The sequence below is a fragment of the Coregonus lavaretus genome (assembly GCF_964263955.1).
Source record: "Coregonus lavaretus genome assembly, chromosome: 6".
NCBI classification, from domain to species: domain Eukaryota; kingdom Metazoa; phylum Chordata; class Actinopteri; order Salmoniformes; family Salmonidae; genus Coregonus; species Coregonus lavaretus.
The window spans coordinates 1238000-1254088 of NC_139993.1; the positions used below are offsets into that span (position 1 = coordinate 1238000).

The 16089-nt window shown below is 47.0% G+C and overlaps 1 protein-coding gene across 1 annotated transcript in view; it reads right to left on the reverse strand.

The window, feature by feature from the left end:
• sorcs1 (sortilin-related VPS10 domain containing receptor 1) overlaps positions 1 to 16089 on the reverse strand; it is a gene marked incomplete at both ends in the record, with an annotated part of 165105 nt that overhangs the window by 19393 nt on the left and 129623 nt on the right. The window contains 5 exons of the mRNA XM_084163198.1: positions 661 to 768; positions 2012 to 2103; positions 2721 to 2797; positions 11007 to 11109; positions 12720 to 12866. Coding sequence (XP_084019324.1) covers positions 661 to 768; positions 2012 to 2103; positions 2721 to 2797; positions 11007 to 11109; positions 12720 to 12866 — 527 coding nt within the window. The remainder of the gene's footprint in view (positions 1 to 660; positions 769 to 2011; positions 2104 to 2720; positions 2798 to 11006; positions 11110 to 12719; positions 12867 to 16089) is intronic.

Sequence of the window (16089 nt, forward strand, 5' to 3'; positions counted from 1 at the left end):
AGTCAAATAAGAGCAGTATCATCTCATGTAGTATAGCTAAGTGGGTCATTCTAGAATGAAAGAAGTTATAGAAAAGACAGAAAACTTCATATGCCATGTTTCTTAAAACGATTGAGTTAATGTTGCTACATAATGCAGCAAGAACTTTTAGAGCCCTACTTTCCTCTTCGGTCCTTTAGACATCGACTATTTTATTTTTGATGATGTTCCTCATGTTCTTCAAATGGAGTGTTCTGCTGTCGCCGGTCTCCCAACACCATTGATGTCTCTGTGATCATAATCCCGAGACAGATGGTTTTGTGAGGCTAGACCTTGAGAGGGATCTATTCAATTCATGTTAGGAAAATGGGCAGTCAGCGCTGTCGTTTCTACCAGGGTTTGGATACGAGCAAACTCCCACACATAATGTTAACACATCTTTCACGGTTACGGTTCATTCAATCTCAATTCATTATGTTAACATATCAAACATACTGTATATCTGCAATCAGACGTGATTTCATTTTACTGTGTGGTGTAGTGGTAGCACCGTCGTCTATACGGACCACATACAGCACACTTTTGGGCCAACGTTTGAATCCTGCATCCACCACTTTCGGCTCTGAGTTTTCCCTTACTGTCTCGCTCTCATTCAAAATTGGGTAAATAAAGTTGACTTACGTCATAATGAGAGTCTCCTCCCCCGGCTCCCCTAGTAACCCGTCCACAAACAGGGGCGACATGGTGAAACTGTATTTATTCCACTGTCTCCCCTCGTCGAAACTCATCCTGTGGGAGGAACCATAGAACTAGAATTAGAACTCCATTAGTGTATTTAACAGCATTATAGTATTTTCTATGGGAGAGACAATAGCAATAGAATAAGAACGTTTTATTTATCCCTTATTTTACCAGGCAAGTTGACTGAGAACATATTCTCATTTACAGTAAAGGGCCTGGGGAATAGTTACAGGAGAGGAGATGAACGATCCAATTGGAAGCTGGGGATGATTAGGTGGCCTTGATGGTATGAGGGTCAGATTGGGAATTTAGCCAGGACACCGGGGTTAACACCCCTACTCTTACAATAAGTGCCATGGGATCTTTAGTGACCACAGATAGTCAGGACACCTGTTTAATGTCCCATCCAAAAGACAGCACCTTACAAAGGGCAATGTCCCCAATCACTGCCCTGGGGCATTGGGATATTTATTTATACCAGAGGAAAGACTGCCGCCTACTGGCCCTCCAACACCAATTCCAGCAGCATCTGGTCTCCCATCCAGGGACTGACCAGGACCAACACTGCTTAGCTTCAGAGCCAAGCCAGCAGTAGTATGCTGCTGGCACACACCATAACTGACAGACAGAATTAGAACATATTATTGTGTATAATATTACAGTATTTTATACATCTCTATGGGAGAAAACACACATCTTCTCCAGTGTCTTATCAAACTAATAAAAACTATATTAAAATTATTCCACCATGACACAGGATATGATCACTTCATTCCAAAGGCACTGAAAGGCAAGGCTTACATCAAGTAACGAACAGGGAAAGGTGAAATTGAATGGCAATCGTCAAAGGAGGAGAATATCTCACGGCCTACTGGTTCGGAATTACACTAATAACTTCCTATGTTCTTAGACATACTCATTACGCTATCAGGGTTGTGGGAACGTGAGGATTGAGTCTTCCTGAGAGAGAGAGAGAGAGAGAGAGAGAGAGAGAGAGAGAGAGAGAGAGAGAGAGAGAGAGAGAGAGAGAGAGAGAGAGAGAGAGAGAGAGAGAGAGAGAGAGAGAGAGAGAGAGAGAGAGAGAGAGAGAGAGAGATAGAGAGAGAGAGAGAGAGATAGATAGAGAGAGAAAGAGAGAGAGGGAGAGAGAAAGAGAGAGAGAGAGAGAGAGAGAGAGAGAGAGAGAGAGAGAGAGAGAGGAAGAGAGGAAGAGAGGGAGAGAGAAATGAAAGAGAGAGAGAGAGAGTCGATGCAAACCATGACAAATGATATTTCTCTAATAGAGATTCACCATAGGTGTCGGATGGGGAGTGGAGTGTGTCTTATAGCCACCAGAGCCCCTCCTTGGTCCAGGTAGAGAACACTGTACTCCTCATCAAAGATCTGAAAGACAAAAGGTATAAAGTATAAACTCATCAAATGACTAGCGTTATAGATTACCAAGAAATTTTTGTTTTAGTAGTGGACTTTAATGTTGATGAAAGAGCATCCTAATGAAAGAAAGTACACACACATATACACACACACCCCTTACACACACACCTGAAATTAGTTATGGCTCAAATCCGCAAGATGATAATACATCAGAAACCCCTCCCCTCCCTCTCTCTCTCCCTCCCTCTCTCTTCCTCAAAACCAAAACACATCACACTCCAATGTGGTCTGACGTTGCCGCGTCAATTCTCTATTAATTATTTTTCATCTGCGTCCTTTAATTAGACCCGAGGCCCCATAAATGGAAATTGCGGCCGTCAAATAAGGGAGGTAGTGGAGAGGTGACAAAGACACCCACCCACAGGCATCGTTGTATGGGCAAAAGGCAGGGGGGCTACCGAATTCAATGAGTCTCGAAATCTCATTTGATTATCTGCACTAAATCACAGCGGCGGGCGGAGTGTTGGTGGATTAAACACCATCCTGAGAGGATGATGATGTAGTTATTGAGATGGTGAGGATCTCTCTCTCTCTCACACACACACTTTGCTCTTCCTGCTCCTCACCTGTCTCCAGGTGTTGCCGGCGTCCGAGGTGATGAACATGCTCACGTTGCTGGTGGTCAACTCCGCTCCGATGGAGCCTGAGGAGAGGGGTGGGGGGAGGTTGGGTGAAGTGATCGGGATGAGAGATGACTATAGCCAAGTGCTAAACTATTGATATCCTTGAGGGTGTGGCGCTGATTTTAATAAAATCCCAAATTCCACAGCTGCCTGATGTACTGTACATGACCTTAATAAAAAATGGAAAGTCATACAGGAAGTGTCTTACATTACAGAAGTGATTAATGTCATTTCTTCCTGAAGGACGCACAGATTGTATACAGTCAACAGTATATACAGTATATATATAGTCAAAGTCAGTCGTGTCCTTTCATACATTGATAACTAAAAAAGGTTTCCGAACTCATCACAGTAATATAGTCCACTTACTGTGCTGTATTAACCATCCAGTCTCCTCTATCATATAAAGACCTCTGCTATCAGACTGTGGCTGTTGAGTCTTCTACTATAATTACCCCCATTTAGTGGCTAATTAGAGTCCGGTGGTTTAACAGGAGGCTAGAGGAGAAGTGTTCCAGGGTATACCCCTCAGAGGCAGAGTTCTCTCTCTCTCTCTCTCTCTCTCTCTCTCTCTCTCTCTCTCTCTCTCTCTCTCTCTCTCTCTCTCTCTCTCTCTCTCTCTCTCTCTCTCTCTCTCTCTCTCTCTCTCTCTCTCTCTCTCTCTCTCTCTCTCTCTCTCTCTCTCTCTCTCTCTCTCTCTCTCTCACTGTCACGGAATCAGCCGAGGCTGCTCCTCCTCCTTGCTCGGGCAGGCTTCGGCGTTCGTCGTCCCCTGAGTACTAGCTGCCACCGATCTATGTTTCGGTGGTTGTCTAGTTTGTCCTGATTGTTTTCACCTGTTTCCCATTATGTTATATTGTATTCCCTTTATAACCCCCTGTCTCTCATTGGTTATTGTGTGTGATTGTTTTCCGTTAGGTCGGCAGTGCTGGTTGTATGCGTTTATTGTTCCTCCCTGTTTGGAGTTTTGTTTGTACTTTCTTTACTGTGTTGAGTAAAGTACGTCCTGCCAGTAGTTCGGTGTCCTGCGCTTGACTTCGTTTCCTGCATACACGTCACCTTGACAGAATCACACACCACTCATGGAGTCAGCAGGAGCGGCGGTGCCAGCTGGATCAATGGAGGAATGCGTCGAACACCAAGCGGCCATGATCCAGGCTCTCGGCACCGCCATGGAACGGGTGGTGAGCACTATTGGGTGATGGGAAAGAGAGGGTCTGCCTACGCCTTCTCCAAAGATACCACCACCATCGGCGATGCCCATCGCTTCACCTCCGGGGTCCAGTGGGATTCGGCTCTCGCTCCCGAGGGCTTATGATGGCACAGCGGCCGGGTGTCAGGGTTTCCTGCTCGAGGTTGAACTCTACCTAGCAACCATCCACCCGGTCGCTCGGGATACGAGAGCGTGTCCGCCCTCATCTCCTGTCTGTCCGGCAAGGCGCTGGAGTGGGCCAATGCCGAGTGGGGGGGAATAGACACCGCTAATGTCAACTATGCAGAGTTCACCCGCCGCTTCAGGGCAGTATTCGATCATCCACCAGAGGGTAAAGCGGCGGGTGAGCGTCTATTCCACCTTAGACAGGGGAGGAGGAGCGCACAGGAGTTCGCGCTGGACTTCCGGACGCTGGCTGCCAACGCGGGATGGAATGAGAGGGCCCTCATCGACAACTGCAGATGTAGCCTGAGGGAGGACGTGCATCGGGAATTGGCCTGCAGGGACACCAACCTCAGCTTCGACCAACTGGTGGACATGTCCATTCACCTGGATACCCTGTTGGCTACCCGCGAACGTCCAGATTCAGGGCCGTCCATTCCATCCCCCAGCACTTCCGAGCCGACCCCTATGGAGCTCGGAGGTGCTGGTGCTAGGGAGACCAGGAGAGAGACCAGGAGGGAGGCCGTCCCCTGCACCAACTGTGGCCGCAGAGGACACACTGCTGGTCGGTGCTGGGGAGGGTCTTCTCGGAATCGAGGCGGTAGGCAGCGCACTGATGAGTCATTCCAGGTGAGTAGGCACCCAACTCACCCAGAGCTCTCTGTTGCGCATATGCGTATTAAGGTTGTGTTTCCCGAGGTTTCTCCTCACTCCCAGCATAAGGCACTAGTAGATTCAGGCGCAGCTGGGAATTTTATTGATCGCCAATTCACCTATAAGTTAGGGATTCCTATTGTACCTGTTGATGTGCCCTTCCCCACCCATGCCCTAGATAGCCGCCCTTTGGGGTCAGGATTGATTAGGGAAGTCAAAGTGCCGCTCAGGATGAAAATGCAGGAGGGCCATGAGGAGATACTACGTTTGTATTTGATTGATTCTCCTGCGTTTCCCGTGGTGTTGGGGCTTCCCTGGTTAACATCTCATGACCCCAACATTTCATGGCAACAGAGGGCTCTCAAGGGATGGTCTGATCAGTGTTTCGGGCGGTGTGTAGGTGTTTCCGTAGGGGCAACGACGGTGGAAAGCCCGAACCAAGTTCCCACCATGCACATTCCACCTGAGTATGCCGATTTGGCACTCGCCTTCTGTAAAAAGAAGGCGACTCAATTACCACCTCATCGACAGGGGGATTGTGCGATAGACCTCCAAGTAGGCGCTGCGCTTCCGCGTAGTCATGTGTATCCTCTGTCTCAGGAGGAGATGGCGGCTATGGAGACATACGTCACCGAATCTCTGAGACAGGGATACATACGGCCGTCCACTTCCCCTGCGTCCTCAAGTTTCTTTTTTGTGAAGAAGAAGGATGGGGCTTTACGCCCGTGTATTGATTACCGTGGTCTCAATCAGATCACAATCAAATACAGCTATCCTCTCCCTCTGATTGCTAGTATGACGGAGTCATTACACGGGGTGCGATTCTTCACAAAATTGGATCTCAGGAGCGCGTACAACCTGGTGCGCATTAGGGAGGGACATGAGTGGAAGACAGCATTCAGTACCACCTCGGGTCACTATGAGACCTCGTCATGCCATACGGTTTAATGAATGCTCCTTCAGTCTTCCAATAATTTGTGGACGAGATTTTCCGGGACTTGCATGGACAGGGTGTAGTGGTGTATATTGATGACATTCTAATATACTCTGCTACACGAGCCGAGCATGTGTCCCTGGTGCGTCGAGTGCTTGGTAGACTGTTAGAGCATGACCTGTATGCGAAGGCGGAGAAATGTCTGTTCTTGCAGGAGTCCATCTCCTTCCTGGGACATCGGTTGTCCGCGTCAGGGGTGGAGATGGAGATTGACCGCGTTTCTGCCATGCGTAATTGGCAGACTCCCACCACGGTAAAGGAAGTGCAGCGGTTCTTGGGTTTTGCCAATTACTACCGGAGGTTTATCCGGGGCTTTGGACAGGTAGCAGCTCCCATTACCTCCCTGCTAAAGGGGGTCCGGTGCGTCTGCAGTGGTCGGCTGAGGCGGACAGGGCGTTTAGACATCTGAAGGACCTGTTTACCTCGGCTCCGGTGCTGGCACATCCCGATCCCTCTTTGGCGTTCCAAGTTGAGGTGGATGCGTCCGAGGCTGGGATCGGCGCTGTGCTGTCTCAGCGCTCGGGTACGCCACCAAAACTCCGCCCCTGTGTTTTCTATTCTAAGAAGCTCAGTCCGGCGGAGCGCAATTATGACGTGGGGGACAGGGAGCTGTTGGCTGTGGTTCAAGCCCTGAAGGTGTGGAGGCATTGGCTTGAGGGGGCTAAACACCCTTTTCTCATTCTGACTGACCATCGTAACCTGGAGTACATCCGGGCAGCGAGGAGGCTGAACCCTCGCCAGGCAAGGTGGTCTATGTTTCTCTCCCGATTTGTATTTAAGCTCACCTATAGACCAGGGTCACAGAACGCTAAGGCAGACGCCCTGTCCCGACTATATGACACAGAGGAGAGGTCCATTGAGCCCACTCCCATACTCCCGGAGTCTTGTCTGGTGGCACCGGTGGTGTGGGAGGTTGATGCGGACATCGAGCGGGCGTTACGTACCGATCCTACTCCCTCACAGTGTCCAGAGGGTCGGAGGTACGTGCCGCTCGAGGTTCGCGATCAATTGATATATTGGGCTCACATGTCACCCTCCTCTGGTCATCCTGGAATTGGTCGGACAGTGCACTGCCTTAGTGGGAAGTACTGGTGGCCCACTTTAGCTAAGGACGTGAGGGTTTATGTTTCCTCCTGCTCGGTGTGCTCCCAGTGTAAGGCGCCTAGACACCTGCCCAGAGGAAAGTTACAACCCCTACCCGTTCCACAACGGCCGTGCTCTCACCTATCGGTGGATTTTGTCACGGACCTTCCCCCCTCCCAGGGGAACACAACGATCTTGGTGCCTGAGGATATAGTGTCTGATCGGGGTCCCCAGTTCACCTCTAGAGTCTGGAGGGCGTTTATGGAACGTCTGGGGGTCTCGATTAGCCTTACCTCAGGTTTTCACCCCGAGAGTAACGGGCAGGTGGAGAGAGTGAACCAGGATGTGGGTAGGTTTCTGAGGTCCTATTGCCAAGACCGGCAGGAGGAGTGGTCAGGATATATTCCCTGGGCTGAGATAGCCCAAAACTCACTCCGCCACTCCTCCACTAACCTTACGCCTTTCCAGTGTGAGCCACCGATCTATGTTTCGGTGGTTGTCTAGTTTGTCCTGATTGTTTTCACCTGTTTCCCATTATGTTATATTGTATTCCCTTAATAACCCCCTGTCTCTCATTGGTTATTGTGTGTGATTGTTTTCCGTTAGGTCGGCAGTGCTGGTTGTATGCGTTTATTGTTCCTCCCTATTTGGAGTTTTGTTTGTACTTTTTTTACTGTGTTGAGTAAAGTACGTTCTGCCAGTAGTTCGGTGTCCTGCGCTTGACTTCGTTTCCCACATACACGTCACCTTGACACTCACCTCCCTCCTTCTTAACACTGTTCCAGAGTGTAACCCCCTTCCTCCCCCTCTCCATCAATCCCGCCCTCCAAATAATCTCTCTCCACGCTAGGTTATCAGCCGGTCCTGGCACCTTGGCATCAGAGCCAGATCGAAGCCCCTGCGGTGGACGAGTGGTTTCGGTGCTCGGAAGAAACCTGGAACGCTGCGCATGTCCATCTGCAGCGGGCTATCAGGCGGCAAAAGGCAAGCGCCGATCACCACCGCAGTGAGGCTCCGGTGTATGCACCGGGAGATCGGGTCTGGCTCTCGACCCGAAACCTGCCCCTTCGCCTGCCCTGCCGGAAGCTGGGTCGGCGGTTTGTGGGGCCATTTAAAGTGATTGAACGAGGTATGCTGTAGGTTACAACTGCCCATTAATTACCGCATTAACCCCTCGTTCCATGTGTCTCTCCTCAGGCCGGTGGTGGCTGGTCCACTCCAAGAGTGTGAGATACGAGAGGCTCCTCCGCCCCCGTTGGACATCGAGGGGGCTCCGGCGTACTCAGTCCGTTCCATCTTGGATTCGAGGCGTCGGATGGGGGGCCTGCAGTATCTCGTGGAGTGGGAGGGGTACGGTCCGGAGGAACGGTGCTGGGTCCCTAGGAGGGACATCCTAGATCCCTCCATGTTGAGGGCCTTCCACCGGAGTCATCCGACTCGCCCTGCTCCGCGTCCTCCTGGCCGTCCCTGAGGCCGGGGTCGGCGCACGGCTGGCGCCGCGCGTCAAGGGGGGGGGGGGGGATACTGTCACGGAATCAGCCGAGGCTGCTCCTCCTCCTTGCTCGGGCAGGCTTCGGCGTTCGTCGTCCCCGGAGTACTAGCTGCCACCGATCTATGTTTCGGTGGTTGTCTAGTTTGTCCTGATTGTTTTCACCTGTTTCCCATTATGTTATATTGTATTCCCTTTATAACCCCCTGTCTCTCATTGGTTATTGTGTGTGATTGTTTTCCGTTAGGTCGGCAGTGCTGGTTGTATGCGTTTATTGTTCCTCCCTGTTTGGAGTTTTGTTTGTACTTTTCTTACTGTGTTGAGTAAAGTACGTTCTGCCAGTAGTTCGGTGTCCTGCGCTTGACTTTGTTTCCCGCATACACGTCACCTTGACACTCACCTCCCTCCTTCTTAACACTGTTCCAGAGTGTAACCCCCTTCCTCCCCCTCTCCATCAATCCCGCCCTCCAAATAATCTCTCTCCACGCTGCATTCTGTATGCCTCTGCTACTGTTCTTTGTTTGACTATCCTGATACCAGGTCACTTTACCCTGCCTTCATGTACATATCTACCTCAAATATCTTATTATTATCTATCCTGATGCCTAGTCACTTTACCCTGCCTTCATGTACATATCTACCTCAAATACCTTATTATTATCTATCCTGATGCCTAGTCACTTTACCCTGCCTTCATGTACATATCTACCTCAAATATCTTATTATTATCTATCCTGATGCCTAGTCACTTTACCCTGCCTTCATGTACCTATCTACCTCAAATACCTTATTATTATCTATCCTGATGCCTAGTCACTTTACCATGCCTTTATGTACATATCTACCTCAAATACCTCGTACCTCTGCACATTGATCTGGTACTCCCTGTATATAGCTCCATTCTTGTGTATTTTATTCCTCGTGTTACTATTTTTCATTTTATTAGAATTTTTTTCACTCTGCATCGTTGGGAAGGGCTCGTAAGCAAGCATTTCACAGTAAAGTCTACACCCGTTGTATTCGGCGCATTTGACAAATGAAATGTGATTTGATTTAATTTGATTTGATTTGTACACTAGGATTAAGGGCTTTTATCCAGTGTTGAGGTACAACAGAGCTCTGCTCACTTTCCCTACAGCTGTTTTTTTTTTTTTTGCTTTAGAGATATATGACCCAGCAAAACACTGTAGGTTACAGTATGGATACAGAGATGTATTATGTGTGTGTTTCTATGTAAATGACTGGTCCCACAGCTGTTGTTCCAGAGCCATGACTCAGCTAAACACAGTCAGTTACATTATAGATATAATATTATATATAATGGATACAGAGATATTCTGTAATAAAAATACTACTTGTACTAGCGATAGACAATATACCTTTTGTCATACTATGCCAGTCATCCTTCCCTATGAAGTCCCAGCCCTTCAGTTCTCCAGAGACCACATGGCACTGTACAGTAGTAGACTAGTCCCACTCCTGACTCCTACGGTGTGTGGAGATATGTCATAGACTAGTCTAGCCCAGCAGGAATTAAAAGCCCTACAGCTAAAATGGGAAGCCATTCTGAGACTGATGCTGATAGTGACGGACTGCGTCCAAAATGGCACCCTATTCCCTATTTAGTGCATAGCCTCTGGTCAAAATTAGTGCACTATATTGGGAATAGGGTGATATTTGGGACACAACATAGTCTCTGATCCTCCTGTGGTGTTTGTTTTACTCAAGTAATGGTGGGGAGATGATGAGTGCATCGAGCAGACATGCCCTCCTGTGCCTGGACGCCCGGTAGCCAGCCATAAAGGGCTAAACCGTGATGGTATAGTTTTGTGCACCATTGTGGGTTTCTGCAATGTGGTTTCCTGTGTTTGGCCACACATTTGAGTTGACACAGACATGCTGCCACCTAGGTTCCCGTGGGAGAGAAAAACTCACTGTGGATGGTAGGGTTGGGTGTTTGAAAAAAATAAATATATATATATAACAAAATGTCCCTTAGGTGGCAAAAGTGTTATTTTAACATTGCGAAACCATATATTTTGTCTCTGTTCATGTGCAAATGGGAGAATGTAATATCTGACTGAAAGAGCCATGTAAAGCCAGTGATAAGCAGTGTGTCATGAAGAGTCAACAGTTACATACAGCACAATATAAAATACAAAAGAAGGGCGCTAGTCAGGCAGTGACTGTAGGAGAATAAGAAAAGGCACTTAAGAGGAACAGAAGGCACTCTGAAGATGCTGTCCCACTCTACAATTCCCAAGTGTAGCACTTAGCTAGTAAATCCATCTGTATACGACGCACAGTGGTGACAGCGCTGGGACGTCAGTATGGGCCAACAACAAATATTATGCATGGCCGTCCTAAAGTATGCTGGATCAAAAAACTTTTCAGGAAATGCTTTGGGCTGAGTACATCATTTAAATCCAAATATATTTCCAACATTAATGAAACCCCTAAATTGTATAACTGGCAGTGTTTGAAAACTTTAATACAGGCCTATATGATCTTCCCGGAACGATAAAGTAAGTAAGTTATCTAAACTCAACTCATTAAGTCAAAGAAACCCCTCAAGTATCTGAGCTTCACATTTCGCAACACTGTCACTTTAAATAAAATCCCATGTTCACCGACCTGAGGCTACAATGATCCCCGGTGCAGAGTCCTTACTCTCGATATTCCCCGACGTGTAGGGGTTGGCCGACACATGTAGGTGGAGGTGTAGAGAACAGTATGGCTGGGGAGGAAGGACGAACAGAACAGTTAGCCAGACTCATTAACAAAGGAGGGGGAAGATCTGTCAACAGAATATACTTAACTGTATGTCAACACAAACACTCATTAGAGAAGACCCCCAAGCAAATGGCCATGGAGGTGGGATTTATTGACGCAAGCATGAATGCACGCACACACACACGAACATACGCACGCATGTGCACACACATACAACCCCCCCCCCCCCCCTATCATAAATCCTCACACAAACACTACTCCCCATTGGCTCCTTCCACCATTCATTTTGATTGGAATAACCTTTAGCTACACAATTCTCATTAGGACACTGCAAATGCCAGTGGTGCGAGCGTGTGTGTTGTGTGTGTGTGTGTTGTGTTTAGAGGTTTATTAAAAGGCTGACATTTTCTGACAAATGACTGCATAATACTAGGCGAAGGCGAGGTGCGCTCTCGAATCACTAATTACTTTATCAAAGGGTAATTCTTTGAGGGTGTATTAAGGGAGCTGAAAAGGGGTTATGCTCTACCCCTTGGCTGATTGGGACCTGTATCTATAATATACACTGTAATAAAACTGACCATTAGAGCAAATGCGTGTTACTTTGAGCCTTTTAGACGGCCAGTACGCTTAACTATTAGAAAGACACTGGCCTACCGAGTGGCACAGCGGTCTAAGGCACTGCATCGCAGTGCTATAGGCGTCACTACAGATCCGGGTTCGATCCCGGGCTGTGTCGCAGCCAGCCACAACCGGGAGACCCATGAGGCGGTGCACAATTGGCCCAGCGTCGTCTAGGTTAGGGGAGGGTTTTGATGTCCTTGTCGTATCGCGCTCTAGCGACTCCTGTGGCGGGCCGGGCGCATGCACGCTGACACAGTCGCCAGTTGGACGGTGTTTCCTCCGACAACATTGGTGCGGCTGGCTTCCAGGTTGAGCGAGCAGTGTGTCAAGAAGCAGTGCAGCTTGGCAGGGTCGTGTTTCGAAGGATGCAAGGCCCTCGACCTTCGCCTCTCCCGAGTCCGTACGAGAGTTGCAGCGATGGGACAAGACTGTAACTACCAATTGGATATCACGACATTGGGAAGAAAAAGGGCTAAAAAATAAATAAGAAAGACACTGAATAAACAATATAGCAAAAATCTCAACTTTGGCCATTGAAAGTAGCTACTAGCTAGCATGAACAATCAACACCCAAGTTTGTGGAGAAACAAACAAAAGAAAGGCATAGTTTATCTCTCTTTATCTCTCTCTTTCTGGCACGTTTCTCTCTAAACGTGAGATCAGTTTATTGGACTGGATCAAAATCAAAATGGCTGACCTTTCAGCTCCGCTACCTTCCTCGGCTGCCCAACCTCCGGAGCGCTCAGATTTGACGAGCAGTGCTCTTTCAGAGCTCTATCCCCCTTCCTTCACCACCTCAGCACCGCGGCAACGGCCCGGATCAGTCAACTTCTGACAAGGCCCCGTTGACAAGTTCAACAGTGTTATGACGTGTGTGTATATCCATGTGTGTATCCATGCGTGTTTGGTACATGCGTTTGTGTGGTGTGTGTGTATCCGTGTGTCTGTGTTTTTGTGTGTGTGTGTGTGCATGCATGTGTGTGTCCTCACTAGTTCACAGTGGATGCTGTTGCCCCTCAGGTCAGCAATGGGAGCCTGCAGTAGCCTCCAGTCTCTCCCTCTGTTGTAGGTGATATAGGTCTTCACCACGTTGTCCATCTTCTTGTTGGCGAGGAACATCCCTTTTATACCCGCCACCTAGGAGATAGAGATTAGGGAAAACATGCTTGGAAGATGTAATACTTCTATTATATCCTGCTAACAGTACAAAATTGTAGCTTGTCTAATAATGAGTGGTTACTTCAAGGAAGGTTCTAGACCTATTTATAGGAAAATGGTCAGACACACTGTTCTCAACTAAAAGTGGTCTTATGTTATTTTTTGTCTTTTATTAACATAAAAAGTCCAAAGTGTAAGTATGTAATGAACAAAATACGAGACCAGGCTGTCTCATCAAGATAATGGATGAGGGATAAAAATACCTGACTAATATTACGCATTTTCATAGAGTCTAGACAATAAATCAAGTCTTACTTATCTTGTAATACAAACATATATTATATTGTGTTTAGCTAGATGTTATCACGCTTTTATGGTTATAGGATATTTGTGTGTATTGCCAGAGGGGATCTACTGTAATGTGCATCATAATATATTGTGCTATGCTTAATGCAGGAGATATGATTGCGATACAGATGTAGCATCTTAATTAGACCTATATTGTCACAGCAAAATAATCCTGCAGCAACAGGATTTGAATGTTTAGTCCATAATGTACCTTGATCGGTGGTTAGGCTATTAGCCGGCAAAAAGTAGGCTACATAACTGTGTGTTAGTGCGGGTTTTCAGTGAATTTAAGGAAATTATGAAGCTCATCTGCATTTTCTGCGGTGCGGGAAAATTCTCAGCAACAAAAGAGACACCTGTATCACAATCATATCTCCTGCATTAAGCAGAGCACAATATATTATGATGCACATTACAGTAGATCCCCTCTGGCGATACACACAAACATCCTATAACCATAAAAGCGTGATAACATCTCGCTAAAAGCCATATATTAGAAAATAAATAAGATGCAATTTATCGTCTATACTCTAGAGACACTCTGTATGTAGTAAGATACATGTCCTAAGTTAACCTGACTTGGGGGCTTGGGAAATAACTCTGAATATGAAATTGAGTTGAAGTCCTCACATGCATCAGCCAAGCACACCCTTCTCATCAAAAATTGACAGATACTTCAATCTCGCCTGGAGCTCAGATTTTAGCATATGCTATGTTTCGGGTCCCCGACCCCAATCAAGGGACTGGATTTGATTCTATCGCCGATCGCAAGGCCAAATGAGGGGTTTAGACACGGCTGGTATATCATCAACAGCCTAATTATTTTATTTTCCATGAAGCTGATATCCATTCAGTGCTGATATTTTCTTCCCTGGCAATCTAGTATACAGCGGGCCCCACGTTTGTATCAGGTATGTAAGCTAATATCTGCAGTTATTCATCAAAGAAAATAATGTGCACGTCAGCAGTTTGAAACTGCTTCTGTGTTCATTCCAAAGCGCCTTTGAAAATGGAACAGCGACTCGGTTTACTTCCAAAAGTGACAGGAGATTACTTTATACTCTACACCTCCTGGTCGTCAAACTCCCTCACATTGATCTCTAGTCTATATAACCTAATATTACTGGAGAAGGTAATATAGAGAAAGAACAGGTCTATTTGGGAAGATTGTGTTGAAACGAGGCTGTGTTTGATGGTTATTATCAGTGATATATTCATTCCATCTGTCAACTGTGTGATTGGGAATCATTCAATACCTCAAAGTGCTTGGCGGTTGAACACCTTGAAACTGTATAGTTTGTACTTCTTCCAACTCTGTTTGCATTCGATATTATGCCCCCACAGGCACGCCACATTTCAAAGCCAACTATAGACCTAGGCCTATATACCACTAGAGTATGTGGTATAGGTGTTCCACAGCATAGCTCCAGAGGCAACAATTCACTTCCGGTCTCAGGAAAGATGAAGGCATTTGGTATCTCAAGGTTACACTCTCGTGCAAACCACCTCTGTTTCTAACATTATATACCACCCTTGTGCATTGTGAACCTGCATGTGTATTTACCTTATCGCTAGTGTATTTACAGTGGGGGAAAAAAGTATTTAGTCAGCCACCAATTGTGCAAGTTCTCCCACTTAAAAAGATAAGAGAGGCCTGTAATTTTCATCATAGATACACGTCAACTATGACAGACAAATTGAGAAAAAAAAATGCAGAAAATCACATTGTATGATTTTTAATGAATTTATTTGCAAATTATGGTGGAAAATAAGTATTTGGTCACCTATAAACAAGCAAGATTTCTGTCTCTCATAGACCTGTAACTTCTTCTTTAAGAGGCTCCTCTGTCCTCCACTCGTTACCTGTATTAATGGCACCTGTTTGAACTTGTTATCAGTATAAAAGACACATGTCCACAACCTCAAACAGTCACACTCCAAACTCCACTATGACCAAGACCAAAGAGCTGTCAAAGGAAACCAGAAACAAAATTGTAGACCTGCACCAGGCTGGGAAGACTGAATCTGCAATAGGTAAGCAGCTTGGTTTGAAGAAATCAACTGTGGGAGCAATTATTAGGAAATGGAAGACATACAAGACCACTGATAATCTCCCTCGATCTGGGGCTCCACGCAGATCTCACCCCGTGGGGTCAAAATGATCACAAGAACGGTGAGCAAAAATCCCAGAACCACACGGGGGGACCTAGTGAATGACCTGCAGAGAGCTGGGACCAAAGTAACAAAGCCTACCATCAGTAACACACTACACCGCCAGGGACTCAAATCCTGCAGTGCCAGACGTGTTCCCCTGCTTAAGCCAGTACATGTCCAGGCCCGTCTGAAGTTTGCTAGAGTGCATTTGGATGATCCAGAAGAGGGTTGGGAGAACGTCATATGGTCAGATGAAACCAAAATAGAACTTTTTGGTAAAAACTCAACTCGTCGTGTTTGGAGGACAAAGAATGCTGAGTTGCATCCAAAGAACACCATACCTACTGTGAAGCATGGGGGTGGAAACATCATGCTTTGGGGCAGTTTTTCTGCAAAGGGACCAGGACGACTGATCCGTGTAGAGGAAAGAATGAATGGGGCCATGTATCGTGAGATTTTGAGTGAATACCTCCTTCCATCAGCAAGGGCATTGAAGATGAAATGTGGCTGGGTCTTTCAGCATGACAATGATCCCAAACACACCGCCCGGGCAACGAAGGAGTGGCTTCGTAAGAAGCATTTCAAGGTCCTAGAGTGGCCTAGCCAGTCTCCAGATCTCAACCCCATAGAAAATCTTTGGAGGGAGTTGAATGTCCGTGTTGCCCAGCGACAGCCCCAAAACATCACTGCTCTAGAGGAG